At 28.8% G+C, this 24,289-nt stretch overlaps 1 protein-coding gene across 1 annotated transcript; it reads left to right on the forward strand.

Annotated features, from left to right (window-relative positions):
- The first annotated feature begins 23,333 nt into the window (after positions 1 to 23,333).
- LOC139841378 (uncharacterized) lies at positions 23,334 to 23,819 on the forward strand. The gene has a single exon (XM_071831598.1). It carries the CDS (start codon positions 23,334 to 23,336, stop codon positions 23,817 to 23,819), a length of 486 nt encoding a protein of 161 aa, XP_071687699.1.
- The last annotated feature ends 470 nt before the right edge of the window (positions 23,820 to 24,289 follow it).

Below are 24,289 nucleotides of genomic sequence, written 5' to 3' on the forward strand. Positions count from 1 at the left end.
AAAATTCACCTTTAAAAATATTAAAATGTCATTTTCGAAATCTAAACTGCTTCAAACGGTGGAAAGCCTTAAGGAAGTCTTGCTCGTAGCGCCGTTTTCTAGTTATCTTGCGAAAATGGGCCTAATCTGCAACTGAAATTTTTTCGAAAAATTCTCCACAAAATTTTGTCCGATTGTGTGAGGAATGTAGTGACTTTAAATATGTATTTTGCCGCCATTATTTATCATCAAAACGGAATTACACTCTCATATATTCGCATTCAATATGAAATTTAGAAACAAAAACAACAAAAAGGTTATGAATCTAGTGAAATAATAAAGCCGCTAAAAATACTCGAACAATAAAACAAAGACGTTATAAAATCATCAACGTTTTGTAGCTAGTGATGAGATAGTATCCCCAACAAGATTCTCGATGTACCTAAATACAATATTAAATAAAATAAGTATCGTAGTGGTATTTAAACAGGCACAACAGTTCACATGTGAAGATATTACTTATCCTAAGATCTAAAAGTACAAAATTCACCTTTAAAAATAGTAAAATGTCATTTTCGGAATCTAAACTGCTTCGAATGGGGGAAAGCCTTAAGGAAGTCTGTCTTGTACTGCCGTTCTCTAGTTATTTTGCGAAAATGGACGTAATCTGCAATTGAAATTTTTTCAGAAAATTCTCCACAAAATTTTGCCCGATTTTGTGGGGAATGTAGTGACTTCAAATATGTGTTTTGCGACAATTAATTATTATCAAAACGAAATTACACTCTCATATATTTGCATTCAATATGAAATTTAGAATAAAAAACAAAAATAAGGTTATAAATCTAGAGAAATAAAAAAGCAACTTAAAATACTCGAACAATAAAACATAGACGTTATAAAATCAACAACATTTTGTAGTTAGTGATGAGTTAGTAGCCCAAAAATGATTCTCGATGTACCTAAATACAATATTAAATAAAAACAAGTATTATAGTGGTATTTAAACAGAAACAACAATTCACATGTGAAGATATTAGTTAACTTAAGATCTAAAAGTGAAAAATTCACTTTTAAAAATAGTAAAATTTCATTTTCGGAATCTAAACAGCTTCGAATGGGGGAAAGGCTTAAGGAAGTCTTGCTCGTAGCGTCGTTTTCTAGTTATCTTGCGAAAATGGATGCAATCTGCAGTTGAAAATTTTTCAGAAAATTCTCTACAAAATTTTGCACGATTTTATAGGGAATGTAGTGACTTTAAATATGTGTTTTGTGGCCATTAATTATCTTCAAAATGAAAATACACTCTCATATATTCGCATTCAATATGAAATTTAGAAACAAAAATAAAAATAAGATTATGAATCTAGTGAAATAAAAAAGCGGCTAAAATCAATCGAACAATAAAACAAAGACGTTATAAAAGCAACAACGTTTTGTAGGTAGTAGAGAGATAGTAGCCCCAACATGATTATGGATGTACCTAAATACAATATTAAATAAAAAAAAGTATCATAGTGATATTTAAATAGGCACAACAGTTCACATGTGAAAGTATTAGTTATCCTAAGATCTAAAAGTGCAAAACTCACCTTTAAAAATAGTATAATGTCATTTTCAGAATATAAACTGCTTCGAACGGCGGAAAGTCTTGAGGAAGCATTGCTCGTATAGCCGTTTTCTAGTTATCTTGCAAAAATTGGCGTGATCTGCAATTGAAAATTTTTCGGAAAATTCTCCACAAAATTTTGCTCAATTTTGTGAGGAATGTAGTGACCTTAAATATGTGTTTTGCCGCCATTAATTATTATCAAAATGAAACTACACTCTCATATATTTGTATTCAATATGAAATTTAGAAACAAAAACAAAAATAAAGTTATGAATCTAGAGAAATAAAAAACGGCAAAAAATACCCGAACAATAAAACCAGGACGTTATAAAAGCAGCAACGTTTTGTAGCTAGTGGTGAGATAGTAGCCCCAACATGATTCTCGTTGTACCTAAATACAATATTAAAAAAAACAAGTATCATAGTGGTATTTAAACAGACACAACAATTTACATATGAAGGTATTACTTATCCTAAGATCTAAATGTGCAAACTTCACCTTTAAAAATAGTAAAATTTTATTTTCGTAATCTAAACTGCTTCAAACGGTGGAAAGCCTTAACGAAGTCTTGCTCGTAGTGCCATTTTCTTGTTATCTTGCGAAAATGGGCCTAATCTGCATTTGAAATTTTTTTAAAAAATTCTCTACAAAATTTTGCCTGATTTTGTGGGGAATGTAGTGACTTCAAATATGTGTTTTGCGGCCATTAATTATCATCAAAACGAAACTACATTCTCAAATATTTCCATTCAATATGAAATTTAGAAACAAAAACAAAAATAAGGTAATGAATCTAATGAAATAAAAAAGCGGCTAAAAATACTCGAACAATAAAACAAAGACGTTATAAAAGCAGCAGCGTTTTGTATCTAGTAGTGAGATATTATCCCCAACATTATTCTCGATGTACTTAAATACAATATTAAATAAAAACAAGTATCATAGAGGTATTCAAACAAGCACAACAGTTCACATGTGAAGGTATTTGTTATCCTAAGATCTAAAAGTGCAAAAATCACCTTTAAAAATAGTAAAATGTCATTTTCGAAATCTAAACTGCTTCGAATGGGGGTAAGCCTTAAGGAAGTCTTGCTCGTAGCGCCGTTTTCTAGTTATCTAGCGAAAATGGATGTAATCTGCAATTGAAAATTTTTCAGAAAATTCTCCACAAAATTTTGCCCAATTTTGTAGGGAATGTAATGACTTTAAATATGTGTTTTGTGGCCATTAATTATCATCAAAACGAAAATACACTCTCATATATTCGCATTTAATATGAAGAAGATGATTTGAAAACAGAATAATACAGGGTAAATAATTATAGGAACTAGTATGATTAGAAAAACAGAAATGGTTCGATGGTTAAGGGGTATTTTGGGTTAACGAGAAGTCGCGGGTTCGAGCCCAGTTTGGGGCATTTTTTTTTTTGAGAAGCTTTTAAGGTAGTAAATACTTCTACTACTACTATTATTATTATTATTATTATTATTATTATTATTATTATTATTATTATTATTATTATTATTATTATTATTATTATTATTATTATTATTATTATTTTTATTATTATTATTATTATTATTATTATTATTATTATTATTATTATTATTATTATTATTATGATTATTATTATCATTAATACAATTAATATTATTGTCATTATTGTTATTATTAGTTATAGTTGTTATTATGATTAATATTAATATTATTTTCATTAGTATTAAAATGATTAATAAGATTATTATTATTATTATTATTATTATTATTATTATTATTATTATTATTATTATTATTATTATTATTATTATTATTATTATTATTATTATTATTAACATTAAGTATTAGTATTAAAATTTTTATTATTAAAATCAGTATTATTAACATATTTATAGTTATTATTATTAATTATTATGATTGACATAAGTATTACAATTAATAATATCATTACTATTACTAATAAGATTATCATTATTACTAAAAGTAACTGTACTTTTGAATCTATCATTTTTAGTAAAATTAGTATTAATATTGAAATTAACATTTTTAATAAAATTATCAATTTGTTATCATTGTCTTTATTAAGATTATCATTATTAAAATTAACATTATTTTCATTACTATTATTACTATCATCATTATTATTATTATTATTATTATTATTATTATTATTATTATTATTATTATTATTATTATTATTATTATTATTATTATTATTATTATTATTATTATTATTATTATTATTATTATTATTATTATTATTATTATACTTAACTTAGTATTATTACAAATAGATATTTTTATACATATAAAAAATATATTACAATAATATTAATATTACATATCCCTATATTCTTATTATTAAAATGATATTAATTAAATTATATATAAAAGATATCAATTAATAAATATATACTTTTATCCTATATAAACCTTAATATAAATTTTTATTATTAATATGTTATAATAAATATTAGTATATATAAAATATATAATTTAAATATATTAAATTTATCTAAATAACATATAATATAACAAGTATATTATTAATAATAATAATTATATTTGTTCGATTACAAGTATATGTTTTAATATATATATGAATGTTATAGGTTCGTGAATCCGAGGCCAACCCTGCATTGTTCAGTTCCGTCGTATGCATATTTTTACTACAAAATATCGTATCGTGATTTTCATTTGCTCCATTTTTAGATGCTTTTGCAACATATATTTTGGGACTGAGAATATATGCGCTGTTTTATAAATGTTTGACGAAATAGACACAAGTAATTGAAACTACATTCTATGGTTGGATTATTAAACTGAATATGCCCCTTTTTAGCTTGGTAGCCAAAGAATTAGGGAAATGGCCCCTAATTGACGTGAATCCTAAAGATAGATCTCTCAGGCCCAACGAGCCCCATCCGGGTTACGGATGCTTTAGTACTTCGAATTTATCATGTCCGATGAGAGTCCTGGAATGATGGGATATTCTATATGCATCCTATTAAGGTCGGTTACCAGGTGTTCAATTCATATGAATGATTTTTATACACAGGTTATGTGTAATGAATAAATGAAATCTTGTGGTCTATTAAAATATCGAAATGATTGTTATGATAAACCTATGAACTCACCAACCTTTTGGTTGACACTTTTAAGCATGCTTATTCTCAGGTATTGAAGAAATCTTCCGCTGTGCATTTGCTCATTTTAAAGATATTACTTGAAGTCGTTCATGACGTATTTCAAAAGACGTTGCATTTAAGTCGTCGAGTTCAAAAAGACTGTTATTAAGTAAATGGTAGATTAGTCATTCATATTATGAGAAAACATATATCATTTGGTTATTTTGAAATGAGTTGTCTTTTAAAATGAATGCAATGTTTGTAAAACGTATCATATAGAGGTCAGTACCTCGTAATGGGACCAAATGTTGATGACTTAGTCCAAGTGGATTTGGACGGGTCCTTTCAGTTGGTATCAGATCGGTGGTCTTAGCGAACCAGGTCTTGAATTAGTGTATCTAACTGATAGGTATTAAGATGCATTAATGAGTCTGGACTTCGACCGTGTGTGCATGTCAAAAGTTTTGCTTATCATTTTTGTCGGAAATTACCTGCTTATCATCTTAAGTCTAGACGCGTCTTACTGCATGTATTGCATAGATAGTGTATAGAAAAATTCATAGCTTTACATATCTATTACAGTAAACTCTGTCTGACATCTTTTGAAAATTTCTCCGTAACTTATGGGATCTTGATATTATATACACATATGTAAAATATGTATTGAAGAATACCAAACTAAGTCCTATAATCTAATTCATTTCAAAATTCATTTTCCTAATCGTACGAGATGAAACCCTCAACCAGTTCGAGTTCATCGGATTCTGACAGCTATTCCGATATGGATATTCACCTGAGCTCCTAAAGCAGTGTAACCGGAATGAATCAAACTATTAGCCATCATCTATTCTGGAAGGATTGGGGATGGGTTCGTAGCCGACTAAATCAATAGAGACAAGAAGAAGGCGATCCCTTCCACCCACCAAATTTCCCTCTCGGCGAAGAACCTGAAGCACTTACCGGTGAACCAGTCCGAAACACCATTTACACCCTCATTTCTCGTGTATCCCGTCACGATTATATATTATCTAAACTTTTAGATCTTATTCATTCGCTCGTCCGAACCGCCAATCATCCCGGTGTACTTGAAGAAGTCAACGAGCTTCGTGCTCGAGTAGTGACTTTGGAGAATATGATGCACAACTTGCAGGCTTCACAGGCACCACCAACATCAGCAGCAACAGTACCACCGACAACAATACCAACAGTACCATTACCACCAACAACAACAACCGCATCGCGAACCTTAACTTCACCATCTGTCCCACGAGCATCAACGTCATATGCCCTGTAGATACCAAGGGATACCTACAACAACAAACAATGAAGTGTTGATTCATAACTTCATTGAAGAAATATTCTGCAGAGAATATGTAGTTTCTAAAAATTTTAGAGATTATTTATTCTAATCACAATCGTAAATCAAGATGAGTGGATGGATAGAGATGATAGAAGGGAGAATAGAAACTCTGACAAGAATGGTGCGTGCGTTACAAAATAGACTTATTATACAAGCAGCACCAGCAGTACCGTCAGCATCATCAGCACCAGCAGTACCGTCAGCATCATCAGCACCAGCAGTACCGTCAGCATCACCAGTACCAGCACCAGCTGTACCGACAGCATCACCAGCACCAGCAGCACCTACACATCACAAGCTCCGCCAGTTCCATAATCACTGACATCATCACAAATCAACAACGAGCATATTGTATCAACGAGTTATGAAGTATTATCTCATTCCCTCTGAAGAATTTATATGTATATTTTATATATATATGAATTTTTAAATCACAATATATCTTTTCGTACTAAGCTATTACGTGTGAATATTAAAGGGTAGATACTACTCGGTTAATTCATATTACTAATATGCTATGATGTACATCCTTCGTTAACAACTTAACAATCGTTAATCTCTGCTTCAACTCAATAGATTCCATTTCATAATAAACTAAGTGTATTATTCGAGTACATGTTTGATTTCACACTTTCATTTTCGATGTACTCGAAACTTTCTAGAAATCATCATTTGTGTCTTGCGAAGTTCACAAGAATCCCACAAACACCAACATCATTTATTGGTAACGAAGTATTATTTAATAATTTCATTTACGTGAATAAATAATTCGCGAAAATTTTGTACTTTCTAAAGTTTTAGGAATTATTCAATTCTAGTTTCATGTGTAAATCAAATGAGTTTAATTTAATATTACCTCATTAAATCTATATTACATCTGAAGAAAATATACATACATATATTTTCATAAAGACTGTAGTAAAATTCATTTGTACAAAATATTACTTGTGAAATTTTAACGGGTAGGTAATACCCGAGAAATATTTTAGTTCACAATTAATATATTACACTGTACATTCTTCAATTCTAATTCAATATTCATTAACTATACTCATTACTTTCACAGCAATATACATACTTTCATAAATATCAGAACAACCATTCTCATTCAAATTCGATTACATATTCTGATTTTGACAAATCGGAATTTAAGTTAAGATTTAACAGAAGATATCACTCTTAGATCCCTACATCTTTCAAAATCATACTTTGAATCCAAACTATACTAGAACATCACATTTATTCATAAAACACAGAAATATATTCGAATCATTCAAGATTCGCGACGACTTCATCATACATATATTGACAATGACAACCTGCGTTCAAACCCTTCAAAATTCTTGAAAACACCTCAATTAAGGAATAATCGAGAGAATGAACCAATCTCACGTTATCAACGGACAGAAGGATTTACGCGTATAGTGATACACCTGGAAAACTCTCGAAACCAAAGTAACAGCTTAACACATATGTGTGTCAGATTCTTTGGCATTTATTACCAAAAATAACTTTGCAATCCCTTTTTCAAAGTAACAAATTTTGTCACAGCTCCAGCAAGTAAATTTTGACTTTTCATTCGAATTAACCTTATCATAACCTTGATATATACGATTGCCTTTTCTGTCATTGTTACCGGGGAACCTTTTATATCCCACCACATTAGCAGTAAACTTACCAGCAACTCCATTGCTCTTTGACTTAAATCTCTCTGAAAAATCACTATATGTATTCATTGAAACCCCATCAACCTACTCATCTACATCTTGTAACAACAATTGCCATACCAACTACCGAGAATCATCAATCAGTATTTCAAATCTCGCAGCGTTTCTACATCAACAGTTATATGTATACATATAACATTTATCTCCTAGAATTATGATCTTCAATTATGAAAAGCACTTTGTCTACGAATCAATACTCTGAATTTTGAAAAAGCTGAATGAAGCAGCAAAAACTGTAAACAACCTTAACAGTCAAAAGTTTGATGATAAAGAATTGTGACTGAAGAAGCTCAGAAAAATGAAGAAATTTAGTAACAAAAAACGGATAGAGCAAACCATGAAGGAGGCTGTAGACAAATCACAAAGACTAAACCTGCCTTCAAAGAATCCAGATGATTCAGTATCTGCTGAAGTCATTAACAAATACCTTACTCCTGACTCTAAACCTTTATGGACAAATCTTCTTCATCATCCTTCGATCTTAGAAATTATAAAATATCATCGTATCTTTCATTATAAATATCCTCGATATTTCTGAAGATATTTTCATAACTATTATTATCTGAAATCTTTTATCTTTTCACGCTATCAGTGTTACATCATAAAGGAAACTGTTTTAGCTTCCAAATTCTGAAAAATTCGAATTTAAAATATGAATGTTTTTGAAGTAGTGTTGGGAATTGAAGCATGAGTTAGTATAATATAATGACACTTGATCAACGTGATTATATTACAGTAAGTCATGCTGTGTTTCTAATGGAACGTGATGATTCACAGACCCTACAATCATCATGTGCCATGTTACACGACTCTTACATTTTTACCTAATCTCTAAACATATCAAGAACATATTTTCTTGATAGTTCTATCTTTTCCCGTAACTTCTGGTAATTTAACCAATCAAGATCGTGTTATTACAATTTCTTTCTTAGAACATTAGTTATGTTCATTCGAAACTCCACACCTACGCATTCTAGACTATTACTTACTTTGCTTAAAGTCGAGAAGAGAAAACAAAGGCATAGAGCTTTGAAATATATACAGGAGTATAAATCGCAGCAAATAAGAGAGATCATTAACCGTGAATGTCAATAATTATATAAAGACAGATGCAAGGAAGGATTATAAAAATCACCACCCCAAGAGCGAAGTAGAAGTAAACATATTCCTCCGGTGGGAGTTGAAAAAGAAGGATGATTGTTGCGATAGTCAGAAATATATCAAGGATCAGAACTGGATTGAGCATATTGACGAATGTTTTGGAAGTATGAATTAAAGAAGAAAGTATAGAAGATGGGAGATGTGAAAATAAGGAGACGAAGGAGGTAGATTTATAATAAATATCATACAGAGAAATCAAGACAGATTATCGCATTAAATCAAAGAGGATCATAATTTCCTTAATCGCCGAAGAATCAAATCTTATATAGATTACAAAGATTTTCTTTAATCCGTAGATTAACCGTGATGACGTAAAAAGATAAGATGAATCCCTATTTTCTCATTTCACTCTTTTACGATAGCTTCACTCATATGCTTCGAGTAATCGAATTGATAAAACCCTATGTATCAACTCATATTCGTCATAAAAACATACTTATTGTTAGCTATGACGACTTCGATCAAATTTCGGGACAAATTTTTTTTTAACGGGTAGGTACTGTGATGACCCGGAAATTTTTGACCAAATTTAAACTTAATCTTTATATGATTTCGAAACGATAAGCAAAGTCTGTAATGTTGAGTCTCAAAATTTTAGAACTATATTCATGTAATCAATTACCCTTTGGCTGTGCTCGACGATTTACGAATATTTATGTGTATATAGATATGTATACATAATATATTGTTATATTAATTGAAACTTCAACAAGTATTCGATGTATAATACTTTACATGAACGTATTTGTTTCAGTATATGTTTAATATATTTATCGACGAAATTAAAAGATAATATCAAATGATTGAATTATCGGATGTATTGTGATATTATGATAAGTCTCCGTTGAGAGATCCACATAGATTCAAGAAATCTTCTTTTTTAACAATATTCGGAAAATGGTAAAGTGATTTACATGTAAGAACAATTGTGCCAATTAACGGAAAATAGACAAGGGTTAGTGGAAATTCCTATTCGATTTCCAATTTATGCGTTAACTATTTAGCTTTCTTATTATTTAATGTAAAAGTTATTATATAATATATTGTATGATTATTAAATATTACATAATTAATAATATATAATACAAGTTAAAGTATAGTTGTTATATTAATAATATTACTTTTATAAAGATTAATTTTAATATTAATATCTGTATTATTAATATTATTATGTATATATATATATATATATATATATATATATATATATATATATATATATATATATATATATGTGTGTGTGTGTGTGTGTGTGTGTGTGTGAAATTTGATACATTTGATTTGTTATATTAGTATTATTATTAATATTATTATAATCATTGATAATGTCATTATTATTATAGGTAGTAGTAAAATTATAATTTTATTTATTATGATTAATATTAGTGTTGTTATTAGATATTACTATTACTATTATCATTAAGAACTATTAATATTATTATAATTAGCATTATTATTAGTATCATTAATAACATAGTTACTATCATTTTTATTATGATTATCATTACTATTAATGATTATTAAACTTATCTTTTTATTAAAATTTCCATTATCTTTATTATTAATAATATCATATCAATATTTTCTATCACACTTTATTATTTGATATTATTATTAATGATATAATTAATTCTATTATTATTATTATTATTATTATTATTATTATTATTATTATTATTATTATTATTATTATTATTATTATTATTATTATTATTATTATTATTAGTTCTATTATTATTATTATTAGTATTAGTATTTGTATTATTATTAATATTATTAATAATATAATTATTAATTTATATTAATTCCATACGGATTTATACAAAGAAAGAATCAAAAATCAGTTTCACGTGTTAAACAAACTGTAATTGATTTTATTTTTGTCTCTAAAATCGTTTTACATCTATATCAATCGTACAAATCAGTTGAATTTAATCTATCTGTTATTGTTTTTATTATCTTATCGATTTAATCCTGTCTCCTTCTTGTTACACGTCCATATCACTTTACAATACAAACAAACCCGTGATTAATCAGTGTTCTACTTCAATTATTCAGTTCAATCTATATATTACACAACTGCATTGTGGAAATTAAAAACAGAAATATATATACAGCTCGTTTTACCCTGTTCTTGACTCATTTTACCAAAACCTCGAAACCGAATCAAATTTCAAAATCCTTAAATGTAAAATTGTTAGGAATCTTCTACTCAAACTTCCTGTAAAGTTACAGCCTTCAATTTCAATTATCGAATCCGAATTTACGAGTTAAAGTTCTAATTTCAAAAGTCAAACGAATTGTTCTTGGTAAAATTTGAATCCGTTTTATATTTTAAGTTTAATTGACGATCCAGAAAGTTTCTAGGAGTGATTTGCAAAGTATTTTGTGTAGAAATCAATAGTTAAAACGGCCTAGAAATTTGAATTCGAATTTGTGTTCATCGTGTTCATCAGATGGCTGTTACAGCCCTTTTTTATTTATTTTCTTTTTTGATAAATCCAACTCAGTCACATTCTGATTGTTTATGTTTCATTTTCATATCCAAATTAAAACTTTAATCTAGCTATTGTCAATTGTTGAGAGTCCCCTGGTCGATTTGTTATGTGAAGAAGAAGATTTGGAAACAGAATAATACGAGGTAAATAATTATAGGAACCAGTATGACTAGAAAAATAGAAATGGTTCGATGGTTAAGGGGTGTTTTGGGTTAGCGCGAAGTCGCGGGTTCGTGCCCAGTTTGTGGCATTTTTTTTTTGGAGAAGCTTTTAAGGTTGTAAATACTTCTATTATTATTATTATTATTATTATTATTATTATTATTATTATTATTATTATTATTATTATTATTATTATTATTATTATTATTATTATTATTATTATTATTATTATTATTATTACTATTATTATTATTATTATTATTGTTGTTGTTGTTGTTGTTGTTGTTGTTGTTGTTGTTGTTGTTGTTGTTGTTGTTGTTGTTGTTGTTGTTGTTATTATTAGTTAGTGTTGTTATTATGATTAATATTATTATTACTAATATTAAAAATATAATTGTTATTATCATTAATACAATTAATATTATTGTCATTATTGTTAGTATTAGTAATATTATTATTATTATTATTATTATTATTATTATTATTATTATTATTATTATTATTATTATTATTATTATTATTATTATTATTATTATTATTATTATTATTAAAATGATTAATAAGATTATTATTATTATTATTATTAATACTAGCATTAAGTATTAGTATTAAAATTTTATTATTAAAATCAGTATTATTATCATTTTTATAGTTATTATTATTAATTATTATGATTGACATAAGTATTAAAATTAATAATATCATTACTATTACTAATAAGATTATCATTATTAGTATTAAAATTATTATCATTATTACTTAAAGTAACTGTACTTTTGAATCTATCATTTTTAGTAAAATTAGTATTAATATTGAAATTAACATTTTTAAAAAAATTATCATTTTGTTATCATTGTCTTTATTAAAATTATCATTATTAAAATTAACATTATTTTCATTACTATTATTACTATCATTATTATTATTATCCTTAACTTAGTATTATTACAAATAGATATTTTTATATAAAAAAAAATACATTACAATAATATTAGTATTACATATCACTATATTCTTATTATTAAAATGATATTAATTAAATTATATATAAAAGATATCAATTAATAAATATATATTTTTATCATATATAAACCTTAATATAAATTTTTATTATTAATAAGTTATAATAAATATTAGTATGTATAAAATATATAATTGAAATATATTAAATTTATCTAAATAACATATAATATAACAAGTATATTAATAATAATAATAATAATTATATTTGTTCGATTACAAGTATATGTTTTAATATATATATATATATATATATATATATATATATATATATACATATATATATATATATATATATATATATATATATATGAATGTTATAGGTTCGTGAATCCGAGGCCAACCCTGCATTGTTCAGTTCCGTCGTATGCATATTTTTACTACAAAATATTGTATCGTGAGTTTCATTTGCTCCCTTTTTAAATGCTTTTGCAGTATATATTTTGGGACTGACAATACATGCGCTGTTTTATAAATATTTGATGAAATAGACACAAGTAATTGAAACTACATTTTATGGTATGATTATTAAACCGAATATGCCCCTTTTTAGCTTGGTAGCCTAAGAATTAGGGAAATGGCCCCTAATTGACGCAAATCCTAAAGATAGATCTATCAGGCCCAACGAGCCCCATCCGGATTACGGATGCTTTAGTACATCGAATATATCATGTCCGATGAGAGTCCCGGAATGATGGGGATATTCTATATGCATCTTGTTAAGGTCGGTTACCAGGTGTTCAATTCATATGAATGATTTTTATACACAGGTTATGTGTAATGAATAAATGAAATCTTGTGGTCTATTAAAATATCGAAATGATTGTTATGATAAACTTATGAACTCACCAACCTTTTGGTTGACACTTTTAAGCATGTTTATTCTCAGGTATTGAAGTAATCTTTCGCTGTGCATTTGCTCATTTTAAAGATATTACTTGGAGTCGTTCATGACGTATTTCAAAAGACGTTGCATTCAAGTCATCGAGTTCATAAAGAATGTTATTAAGTAAATGGCAGATTAGTCATTCATATTATAAGAAAACATATATAATTTGATTATTTTGAAATGAGTTTGTCTTTTAAAATGAATGCAATATTTGTAAAACATATCATATAGAGGTCAGTACCTAGCAATGAGACCAAATGTTGATGACTTCGTCCAGGTGGATTTGGACGGGTCCTTTCATGAAGGTATTACGTATCCTAAGATCTAAATGTGCAAAATTCACCTTTAAAAATAGTAAAATTTTATTTTCGGAATCTAAACTGCTTCGAACGGTGGAAAGCCTTAAGGAATTCTTGACCGTAGTGCCGTTTTCTAGTTATCTTGCGAAAATGTGCCTAATCTGCAATAGAATTTTTTTTGAAAAATTTCTACAAAATTTTGCCTGATTTTGTGGGGAATGTAGTGACTTCAAATATGTATTTTGCGGCCATTAATTATCATCAAAATGAAATTACACTATGATATATTCGCATTCAATATGATATTTGAAAACAAAAACAAAAATAAAGTTATGAATCTAGAGAAATAAAAAGCGGCTAAAAATACTCGAACAAGAAACCAAGACGTTATAAAAACAGCAAAGTTTTATAGCTAGTAGTGAGATAGTAGACTCAACATGATTCTCGATGTACCTAAATACAATATTAAATAAGAACAAGTATAAGAGTGTTATTTAAACAGACACAACAGTTCACATGTGAAGGTATTACTTTTCCTAATATCTAAAAGTGCAAAATTCACCTTTAAAATTAGTAAAATGTAATTTTCGGAATCTAAACTGCTTCGAGCGGGGGAAATCCTTAAGGAAGTCTTGCTCGTAGCACATTTTTCTAGTTAACTTGCAAAAATGGGCCTAATCTGCAATTGAAAATTTTTCGAAAAATTCTCCACAAAATTTTGCCCGATCTTGTGGGGAATGTTGTAACTTCAAATATGTGTTTTGCGGCCATTAATTATCATCAAAACGAAAGTACCATCTCATATAATCGCATTCAATATGAAATTTAGAAACAAAAACAAAAATAAGGTTATGAACCAAGAGAAATAAAAAAGCAACAAAAAATACTCAAACAATAAAACCAAGACGTTATAAAAGCAGCAACATTTTGTAGCTAGTGGTGAGATAGTAGCCCCTACATGATGATTCTCGATGTACCTAAATACAATATTAAATAAAAACAAGTATTATAGTGGTATTTAAACAGACACACAACAATTCACATATGAAGTTATTACTTATCCTAAGATCTAAATGTGCAAAATTCACCTTTAAAAATAGTAAAATTTTATTTTCGAAAACTAAACTGCTTCGAACGGTGGAAATCCTTAATGAAGTATTACTCGTAGTGCTGTTTTCTAGTTATCTTGCGAAAATGGGCCTAATCTGCCATTGAAATTTTTTTGGAAAATTCTCTACAAAATTTTGCCTGATTTTGTGGGGAATGTAGTGACTTCAAATATGTGTTTTGCGGCCATTAATTATCATCAAAATGAAACTACACTCTCATATATTCGCATTCAATATGATACTTAAAAACAAAAACAATAATAAGGTTATGAATCTAGAGAAATAAAAAAGCGACTAAAAATACTCGAACAAGAAACCAAGACGTTATAAAAGCAGCAACGTTTTGTAGCTAGTAGTGAGATAGTAGCCCCAACATGATTCTCGATGTACCTAAATACAATATTAAATAAAAACAAGTATTTTAAACAGACACAATAGTTCACATGTGAAGATATTACTTTTCCTAAGATCTTAAAGTGCAAAATTCACCTTTAAAATAGTAAAATGTAATTTTTGGAATCTAAACTGCTTCGCGCAGGGGAATGCCTTAAGGAAGTCTTGCTCGTAGCACATTTTTCTAGTTATCTTGCAAAAATAGGCCTAATCTGCAATTGAAAATTTTTGGGAAATTCTCCATAAAATTTTGCCCAATTTTATGGGGAATGTAGTGACTTCAAATATGTGTTTTGCGGCCATTAATTATCATTAAAACGAAACTACACTCTCATATAATCGCATTCAATATGAAATTTAGAAACAAAAACAAAAATAAGGTTATGAATCAAGAGAAATAAAAAAGTAACTAAAAATATTCAAACAATAAAACCAATACGTTATAAAAGTAGCAACGTTTTGTAGCTAGTGGTGAGATAGTTGCCCCTACATGATGATTCTCGATGTACCAAAATACAATATTAAATAAAAACAAGTATCATAGTGGTATTTAAACAGACACAATAATTCACATATGAAGGTATTACTTATCCTTAGATCTAAATGTTTAAAATTCACCTTTAAAAATAGTAAAATTTTATTTTCGGAATCTAAACTACTTCGAACGGTGGAAAGCCTTAAGGAAGTCTTGATCGTAGTACCGTTTTCTAGTTATCTTGTGAAAATGAGCCTAATTTGCAATTGAAATTTTTTTTGGAAAATTCTCTAAAAATTTTGCCTGATTTTGTGAGGAATGTAGCGACTTCAAATATGTTGCGGCCATTAATTATCATCAAAATGAAACTACACTCTCATATATTCGCATTTAATATGATATTTAAAAATAAAAACAAAAATAAGGTTATGAATCTAGAGAAATAAAAAAGCGGTTAAAAATACTCGAACAAGAAACCAAGACATTATAAAAGCAGCAACGTTTTGTAGCTAGTAGTGAGATAGTAGCCTCAACATGATTCTCGATGTACCTAAATACAATATTGAATAAAAAAAAGTATAAGAGTGTTATTTAAATAGACACAAAAGTTCACATGTGAAAGTATTACTTTTCCTAAGATCTAAAAGTGCAAAATTCACCTTTAAAAATAGTAAAATATAATTTTTGGAATCAAAACTGCTTCGAGCGGGGGAAAGCCTTAAGGAAGTCTTGCCCGTAGCTCATTTTTCTAGTTATGTTGCGAAAATGAGCCTAATCTGCAATTGAAAATTTTTCGAAAAATTCTCCACAAAATTTTGCCCGATTTTGAGGGAAATGTAGTGACTTCAAACATGTGTTTTACGGCCATAAATTTTCATCAAAATGAAACTACACTCTCATATATTCGCATTCAATTTGAAATTTTGAAACAAAAACAAAAATAAGGTTATGAATCTAGTGAAATAAAAAACGGCTAAAAATTCTAGAACAATAAAACAAAGACGTTATAAAAATAGGAAAGTTTTGTAGCTAGTGGTGAGATTGTAGCCCCAACATGATTTTGGATGTACCTAAATACAATATTAAATAAAAACAAGTATCATAGTAGTATTTAAACAGACACAACATATCTAGAGTAAAGGTATTACTTATCCAAAGATCTAAAAGTGTGATATTCACCTTTAAAAATGGTAAAATGTCATTTTCGGAATCTAAACTGCTTCGAACGGGGGAAAGCCTTAAGAAAGTGTTGCTCGTAGCGTCGTTTTCTAGTTATCTTGCGAAATTGGACGTAATCTGCAATTGAAAATTTTTCAGAAAATTCTCCACAAAATTTTGCACGAATTTGGGGAATGTAGTAACTTTAAATATGTGTTTTGTGGCCATTATTTATCATCAAAATGAAAATGCACTCTCATATATTCGCATTCAATATGAAATTTAGAAACAAAAACAAAAATACGGTTATGAATCTAGTGAAATAAAAAAGCGGCTAAAAATAATCGAACAATAAAACAAAGACGTTATAAAAGCAGCAACGTTTTGTAGGTAGTGGAGAGATATTAGCCCCAGTATGATTCTCGATTTATCTAAATACAATATTAAATAAAAAAAAGTATCATAATGATATTTAAACAGGCACAACGGTTCACATGTGAAGGTATTAGTTATCCTAAGATCTAAAAGTGCAAAATTCACCTTTAAAAATAGTAAAATGTCATTTTCGGAATCTAAACTGCTTCGAACGGTGGTAAGCCTTAAGGAAGCCTTGCTCGTAGATCCTTTTTTAGTTATCTTGCGAAAATGGGCATGATCTGCAATTGAAAATTTTTCGGAAAATTCTTCACAAAATTTTGCCCGATTTTTTGAGGAATGTAGTGACTTCAAATATGTGTTTTGCCGCCATTAATTATCATCAAAACGAAACTACACTCTCATATATTCGCATTCAATATGAAATTTAGAAACAAAAACAAAAATAAAGTTATGAATCTAGAGAAATAAAAAACGGCTAAAAATACCCGAACAATAATACCAAGACGTTATAAAAGCAACAACATTTTGTAGCTAATGGTGAGATAGTAGCCCCAACATGATTCTCGATGTACCTAAATACAATTTTAAATAAGAACAAGTATCATAGTGGTATTTAAACAGGCACAACAGTTCACATGTGAAGGTATTACTTATCCTAAGATCTAAAAGTGCAAAATTCACCATTAAAAATTGTAAAATGTAATTTTCGGAATCTAAACTGCTTCGAGCGGGGGAAAGCCTTAAGGAAGTCTTGCTCATAGCACCGTTTTCTAGTTATCTTTCGAAAATGGACGTAATCTGCAATTGAAATTTTTTTAGAAATTCCTCCACAAAATATCGCCCGATTTGGTTGGGGAATGTAGTGACTTCAAATATGTGTTTTACAGCCATTAATTATCATCAAAACGAAACTACACTCTCATATATTCGCATTCAATATTAAATTTAGAAACAAAAACAAAAAATAGGTTATGAATCTAGAGAAATAAAAAAACGTCTAAAAATACTCGAAAATAAAACCAAGACGTTATAAAAGCAGCAATGTTTTATAGCTAGTGGTGAGATACTAGCCCCAACATGATTCTTGATGTATCTAAATACAATATTGAATAAAAACAGGTATCATAGCGATATTTAAACATGCACAACAGTTCACATGTGAATGTATTACTTATCCTAAGAACTAAAAGTGCAAAATTCACATTTAGAAATAGTAAAATGTCATTTTCGGAATCTAAACTGCTTCGGACGGGAGAAATCCTTAAGAAAGTCTTGCTTATAGCGCCGTTTTCTAGTTATCTTGCAAAAATGGGCCTAATCTGCAATTGAAACTTTTTTTAGAAAATTCTCCACAAAATTTTGCCCGATTTTGTGGGGAATGTACTGACTTTAAATATGTGTTTTGCGGCCATTAACTATTATCAAAACGGAATTACACTCTCTTATTTTCGCATTTAATATGAAATTTATAAACACAAACAAAAATAAGGTTATGAATCTAGTGAAATAAAAAAGCGGCTAAAAATACTCTAACAATAAAACAATGACGTTATAAAAGCAGCAACGTTTTGTAGCTAGTGGTGAGATAGTAGCCCCAACAAGATTCTCGATATACCTAAATACAATATTAAATTAAAACAAGTATCGTAGTGGTATTTAAACTGGCACAACAGTTTACATGTGAAGGTAGTACTTATCCTAAGATATAAAATTGCAAAATTCACCTTTAAAAATAGTAAAATATCATTTTCAGAATCTAATCTACTTCGAACGGGTAAAAGCCTTAAGGAAGTCTTGCTCCTCGTGCCGTTTTATAGTATCTTGCAAAAATGGGCCAAATTTGCAATTAATTTTTTTCCAGAATATTCTCCACAAAATTTTGCCCGATTTTGTGGGGAATGTAGTGACTTCAAATATATGTTTTACGACCATTAATTATCATCAATATGAAACTACACTCTCATATATTTCCATTCAATATGAAATTTAGCAACGTTTTGTAGCTAATGGTGAGATAGTAACCCCAACATGATTCTCGATGTACCAAAATACAATACTAAAAAAAACAAGTATCATGGTGGTATTTAAACACGTACAACAGTTCACGTGTGAAGTTATTAGTTATCCTAAGATCTAAAAGTGAAAAATTCACCTTTAAAAATAGTAAAATATCACTTTCGAAATCTAAACTAATTCGAATGGGGGAAAGCCTTAAGGAAGTCTTGCTCGTAACGACGTTTTCTAGTTATCTTGCGAAAATTGATGTAATCTGCAATTAAAAATTTTTTCAGAAAATTCTCCACAAAATATTGCCCGATTTTTTTAGGGAATGTAGTGACTTTAAATATGTATTCTGTGGCCATTAATTATAATCAAAATGAAAATACATTCTCATATATTCGCATTTATGAAATTTAGAAATAAAAAATAAAAATAAGGTTATGAATCTAGTGAAATTAAAATAAACGTCTAAAAGTAATCGAACAATAAAACAAAGACGTAATAAAAGCATCAACATTTTGTAGCTAGTGGAGAGATAGTAGCCCCAAAATGATTCTTGATGTATCTAAATACAATATTAAATAAAAACAAGTATCATAGTGATATTTAAACAGGCACAACAATTCACATGTGAATGTATTACTTATCCTAAGATCTAAATTTGCAAAATTCACCTTTAAAAATAGTAAAATGCCATTTTCGTAATCTAAACTGCTTCGAACGGTGGAATACCTTAAGGAAGCCTTGCTCGTAGCGCCATAGTCTAGTTATCTTGTGAAAATGAGAGTGATCTGTAATTGAAAATATTTCGGATAATTCTCCACAAATTTTTGCTCAATTTTGTGAGGAATGTAGTGACTTCAAATATGTGTTTTATCGCCATTAATTATCATCAGCACAAAACTACACTCTCATATATTCGTATTCAATATGAAATTTAGAAACAAAAACAAAAATAAGGTTATGAATCTAGAGAAATAAAAAAATGACTAAAAATACCAGAAGAATAAAATGAAGACGTTATAAAAGCAGCAACGTTTTGTAACTAGTGGTGAGATAGTAGCCCTAACATGATTTTCAATATACCTAAATACAATATTAAATAAAAACAAGTATCATAGTGGTATTTAAACAGGCACAACAGTTAACATGTGAATGTATTAGTTATCTTAAGATCTAAAAGTGCAAAATTCACCTTTAAAAATACTAAAATGAAATTTTCTGAAACTAAACTGCTTCGAACGGGAGAAAGCCTTAATGAAGCCTCGCTTGTAGTGCGTTTTCTAGTTATCTTGCAAAAATGGGCCTAATCTGCAATTGAAATTTGTCTGGAAATTTTTCCACAAAATTTTGCCCGATTTTGTGGGGAATTTAGTGACTTCAAATTGTGTTTTGCGGCCATTAATTAATTATTAAAACGAAATTACACTCTCATATATTCGCATTCAATATGAAATTTAGAAACAAAAACAAAAATAAGGTTATGAATCTAGTGAAATAAAAAAGCGGCTAAAAATACTCGAACAATAAAACAAAGACGTTATAAAAGCAGCAATGTTTTGTAGCTAGTGGTGAGATAGTAGCCCCAACAAGATTCTCTATGTACATAAATACAATATTAAATAAAAACATGTATCGTAGTGGTATTTAAACAGGGACAACAGTTTATATGTGAAGGTAGTACTTATCCTAAGATCTAAAAGTGCAAAATTCACCTTTAAAAATATTAAAATGTCATTTTTGGAATCTAAACTGCTTCGAACGGGGGAAAGCCTTGAGGAAGTCTTGCACCTAGCGCCGTTTTCTGGTTTCTTGCGAAAATGGGCCTAATCTGTAATTGAATATTTTTTGGAAAGTTCTCCACAAAATTTTAACCGATTTCGTGGGGAATGTAGTGACTTCAAATATGTGTTTTGCGGCCATTAATTATCATCAATATGAAACTACACTCTCATATATGCGCATTCAATATGAAATTTAGAAACAAAAATAAAAATAAGGTTATGAATCTAGTGAAATAAAAAATCAACTAAAAATACTCGAATAATAAAACCTAGGCATTATAAAAGCAGCAAAATTCTGTTGCTAGTGGTGAGATAGTAGCCCCAACATGATTTTCGAAGTATCTAAATACAATATTAAGTAAAACCTAGTATTATAGAGGTATTTAAACAGACACAACAATTCACATGTGAAGGTATTATTTATCCTAAGATCTAAAAATGCAAAATTCATCTTTAAAAATTGTATAATGTCATTTTCGGAATCTAAACTAATTCAAACGGGTGAAAGCCTTAAGGAAGTCTTGCTCGTAGCACCGTTTTCTAGTTATCTTGCGAAAATGGGCCTAATCTGTCATTGAAAATTTTTCGGAAACTTCTTCACAAAATGTTGCCCGATTTTGTAAGGAATGTAGTGACTTCAAATATGTGTTTTGCGACCATTAATTATCATCAAAATGAAACTACACTCTCATATATTCGCATTCAATATGAAATTTAGAAACAAAAACAAAAATAAGGTTATGCATCTAGAGAAATAAAAAAGCGGCTAAAAATACTCGAACAATAAAACCAAGACGTTATAAAAGCAGCAACGTTTTGTAGCTAGTGATGAGATAGTAGCCCCAACATGATTCTCGATGTACTTAAATACAATTAATATTAATTAAAAGCAAGTATCATAGTGGTATTAAAACAGGCACAACATTTCACATCTAAAGGTATTACTTATCCTAAGATCTAAAAGTGCAAAAATTCACCTTTAAAAATAGTAAAATGTCATTTTTGGAATCTAAACTGCTTCGAACAGAAGAAACCCTTAAGCAGAGGCGGATCCTCCTTGGGCCTTAGGAGGGCCATGGCCATCCCAGAATTTTGGGCTACTAGTGGACCTTTATTAATATTCTATGGGCTAATTTTTTTTTTACTCTATTGAGCCATCCTAAAATTAATTTGTGCAGATTTTACTTTACAAATCAACCTAGAAATCTTAATCTTCAAAACAACTGTACGTATTCTCTAAGCTTCCATCGGACTCCGACTTATTTCTCGAAATTAATCCATCGTTCTCCTAGTCAATTATGGCATTTAATCAGGTATTATTATTATTATTATTATTATTATTATTATTAGTAGTAGTAGTAGTAGTAGTAGTAGTAGTAGTAGTAGTAGTAGTAGTATTTTGTGTATTTAATGCTACTGTATGTTATATTTTATATAAATTAGTCATTAATAATGTGTTAAGAAGAGACGACAATGGTCAATGGTGTATTAAATTCTTGAATTTGAAGGTTATGGATTATGATAAGATAATAGTATTAATGATACTAATGGGTAGTTAATGAATATTTGAACTTCCATGATTAATTTTAAATGAACTAATGAAACCCTTGTAAATTTGTGTGATATAAACTCCGAATCTTAGTCGAATTGTTTGAGATTTGAGAAAATTTCTTTGAGATTGAATATTAAATACACACAGTACACTATACTAAACGTTGAGATTTGAGAAAATATGTTTATGAATATTATTTTATTTATGAAGTTTGGGACTAAGGAGAAATACTAACAGTACACTATATGTCTATATTTATCTTTGTTCTCATGAGTAATTATGGACAAACAGAAGCCTATTACTTCATTTTTCAAGATAAGGATTAATGATACCACAAACACTAGTTGTCCAGCTAATGATCTTCAAAATAATAAACGTTGCAAACCATCAACAAATGAGAATGAGCAACAACAAAATAAACCAGAGCCACCTATTTTTGAAGCTTCAAGACAAAATCAAAGCTAAAAATATTCTGTGAGAAGCACGAAGTAGATATTCCTGATTTGAGCGCTTTATACAAGTCTGGTCGATATTGCCGTCGTCAATAAGATAATCAAGTTTCTTTTGAACATTATTATCGAGTAGACGTCTTCACTAGCACACTTGACAAACAGTTGTTAGAGCTGAATAATAGATTTAATGATCAAGCTATGGAGTTATTAACTCTTAGCTCCACTTTAGTTCCCAGAAAAAAATCGAAAGTGTTAAATATTGATCATCTTTGTTCTCTTGTTGAGAAATACTATCCTGCAGATTTTACAGAGCAAGAGAGGACCCGGTTGAAATCTGAGATGGAGTTGTTCAATATTGAGATGCAAAATAACTCAAAGCTTAGTGGTGCATCAACTCTTGTTGAAGTATGTAGAGGTCTTGAGAAAACTGAGAAACATGAGAACTATAATATGCTAGACAAGTTGATTCGACTGATCTTAACGCTTCCTGTTTCGACTGCCACAACCGAGAGAGCATTTTCTGGGATGAAATTATGCAAGACCCGGCATAGCAATAAGATGTCTGATGACTTTCTTGCAGATAATTTGCTGGTTTATATTGAAAGAGAAATTGCTGAAAAGTTTGATTCGGATTCTATTATCGATGATTTTAAAATGCTTAAAGGTCGTCGAGCTGAATTGTAGTGATTTTCATCATCGTATATGTGAATATGATGATGTATATTTTTGTAAAGTGTCAAACTTAAATCTTTTGAATGTTCGTAATTAAACTTAAATCTTTTGAATGTTTGTAATTATCGCCCTCCCATTCATAAACTTCACGTTCCGCCACTGCCCTTAAGGAAGTCTTGCTCGTAGCGCCGTTTTCTACTTTCTTGCCAAATGGGCCTAATCTGCAATTGATTTTTTTTTTTTGAAAATGGGCCTAATCTGCAATTGAAATTTTACCCGATTTTGTGGGAAATGTAGTGACTTCAAATATGTGTTTTGCAGCCATTAGTTATCATCAAAATAAAAATACACTCTCATATATTTGCATTCAATATAAATTTAGAAACAAAAACAAAAATAAGGTTATGAATCTAGAAAAATAAAAAAGCGGCTAAAAATACTCGAATAATAAAACAAATACGTTATAAAAGCAGCAAGGTTTT

The sequence above is a fragment of the Rutidosis leptorrhynchoides genome, chromosome 4, assembly GCF_046630445.1.
Source record: "Rutidosis leptorrhynchoides isolate AG116_Rl617_1_P2 chromosome 4, CSIRO_AGI_Rlap_v1, whole genome shotgun sequence".
In the NCBI taxonomy this organism is placed as follows: domain Eukaryota; kingdom Viridiplantae; phylum Streptophyta; class Magnoliopsida; order Asterales; family Asteraceae; genus Rutidosis; species Rutidosis leptorrhynchoides.

Excerpts from the sequence above, each read along its gene's own strand:
- LOC139841378 (XM_071831598.1), top strand. The coding sequence starts at position 23,334 with ATGGAGTTATTAACTCTTAGCTCCACTTTAGTTCCCAGAAAAAAATCG.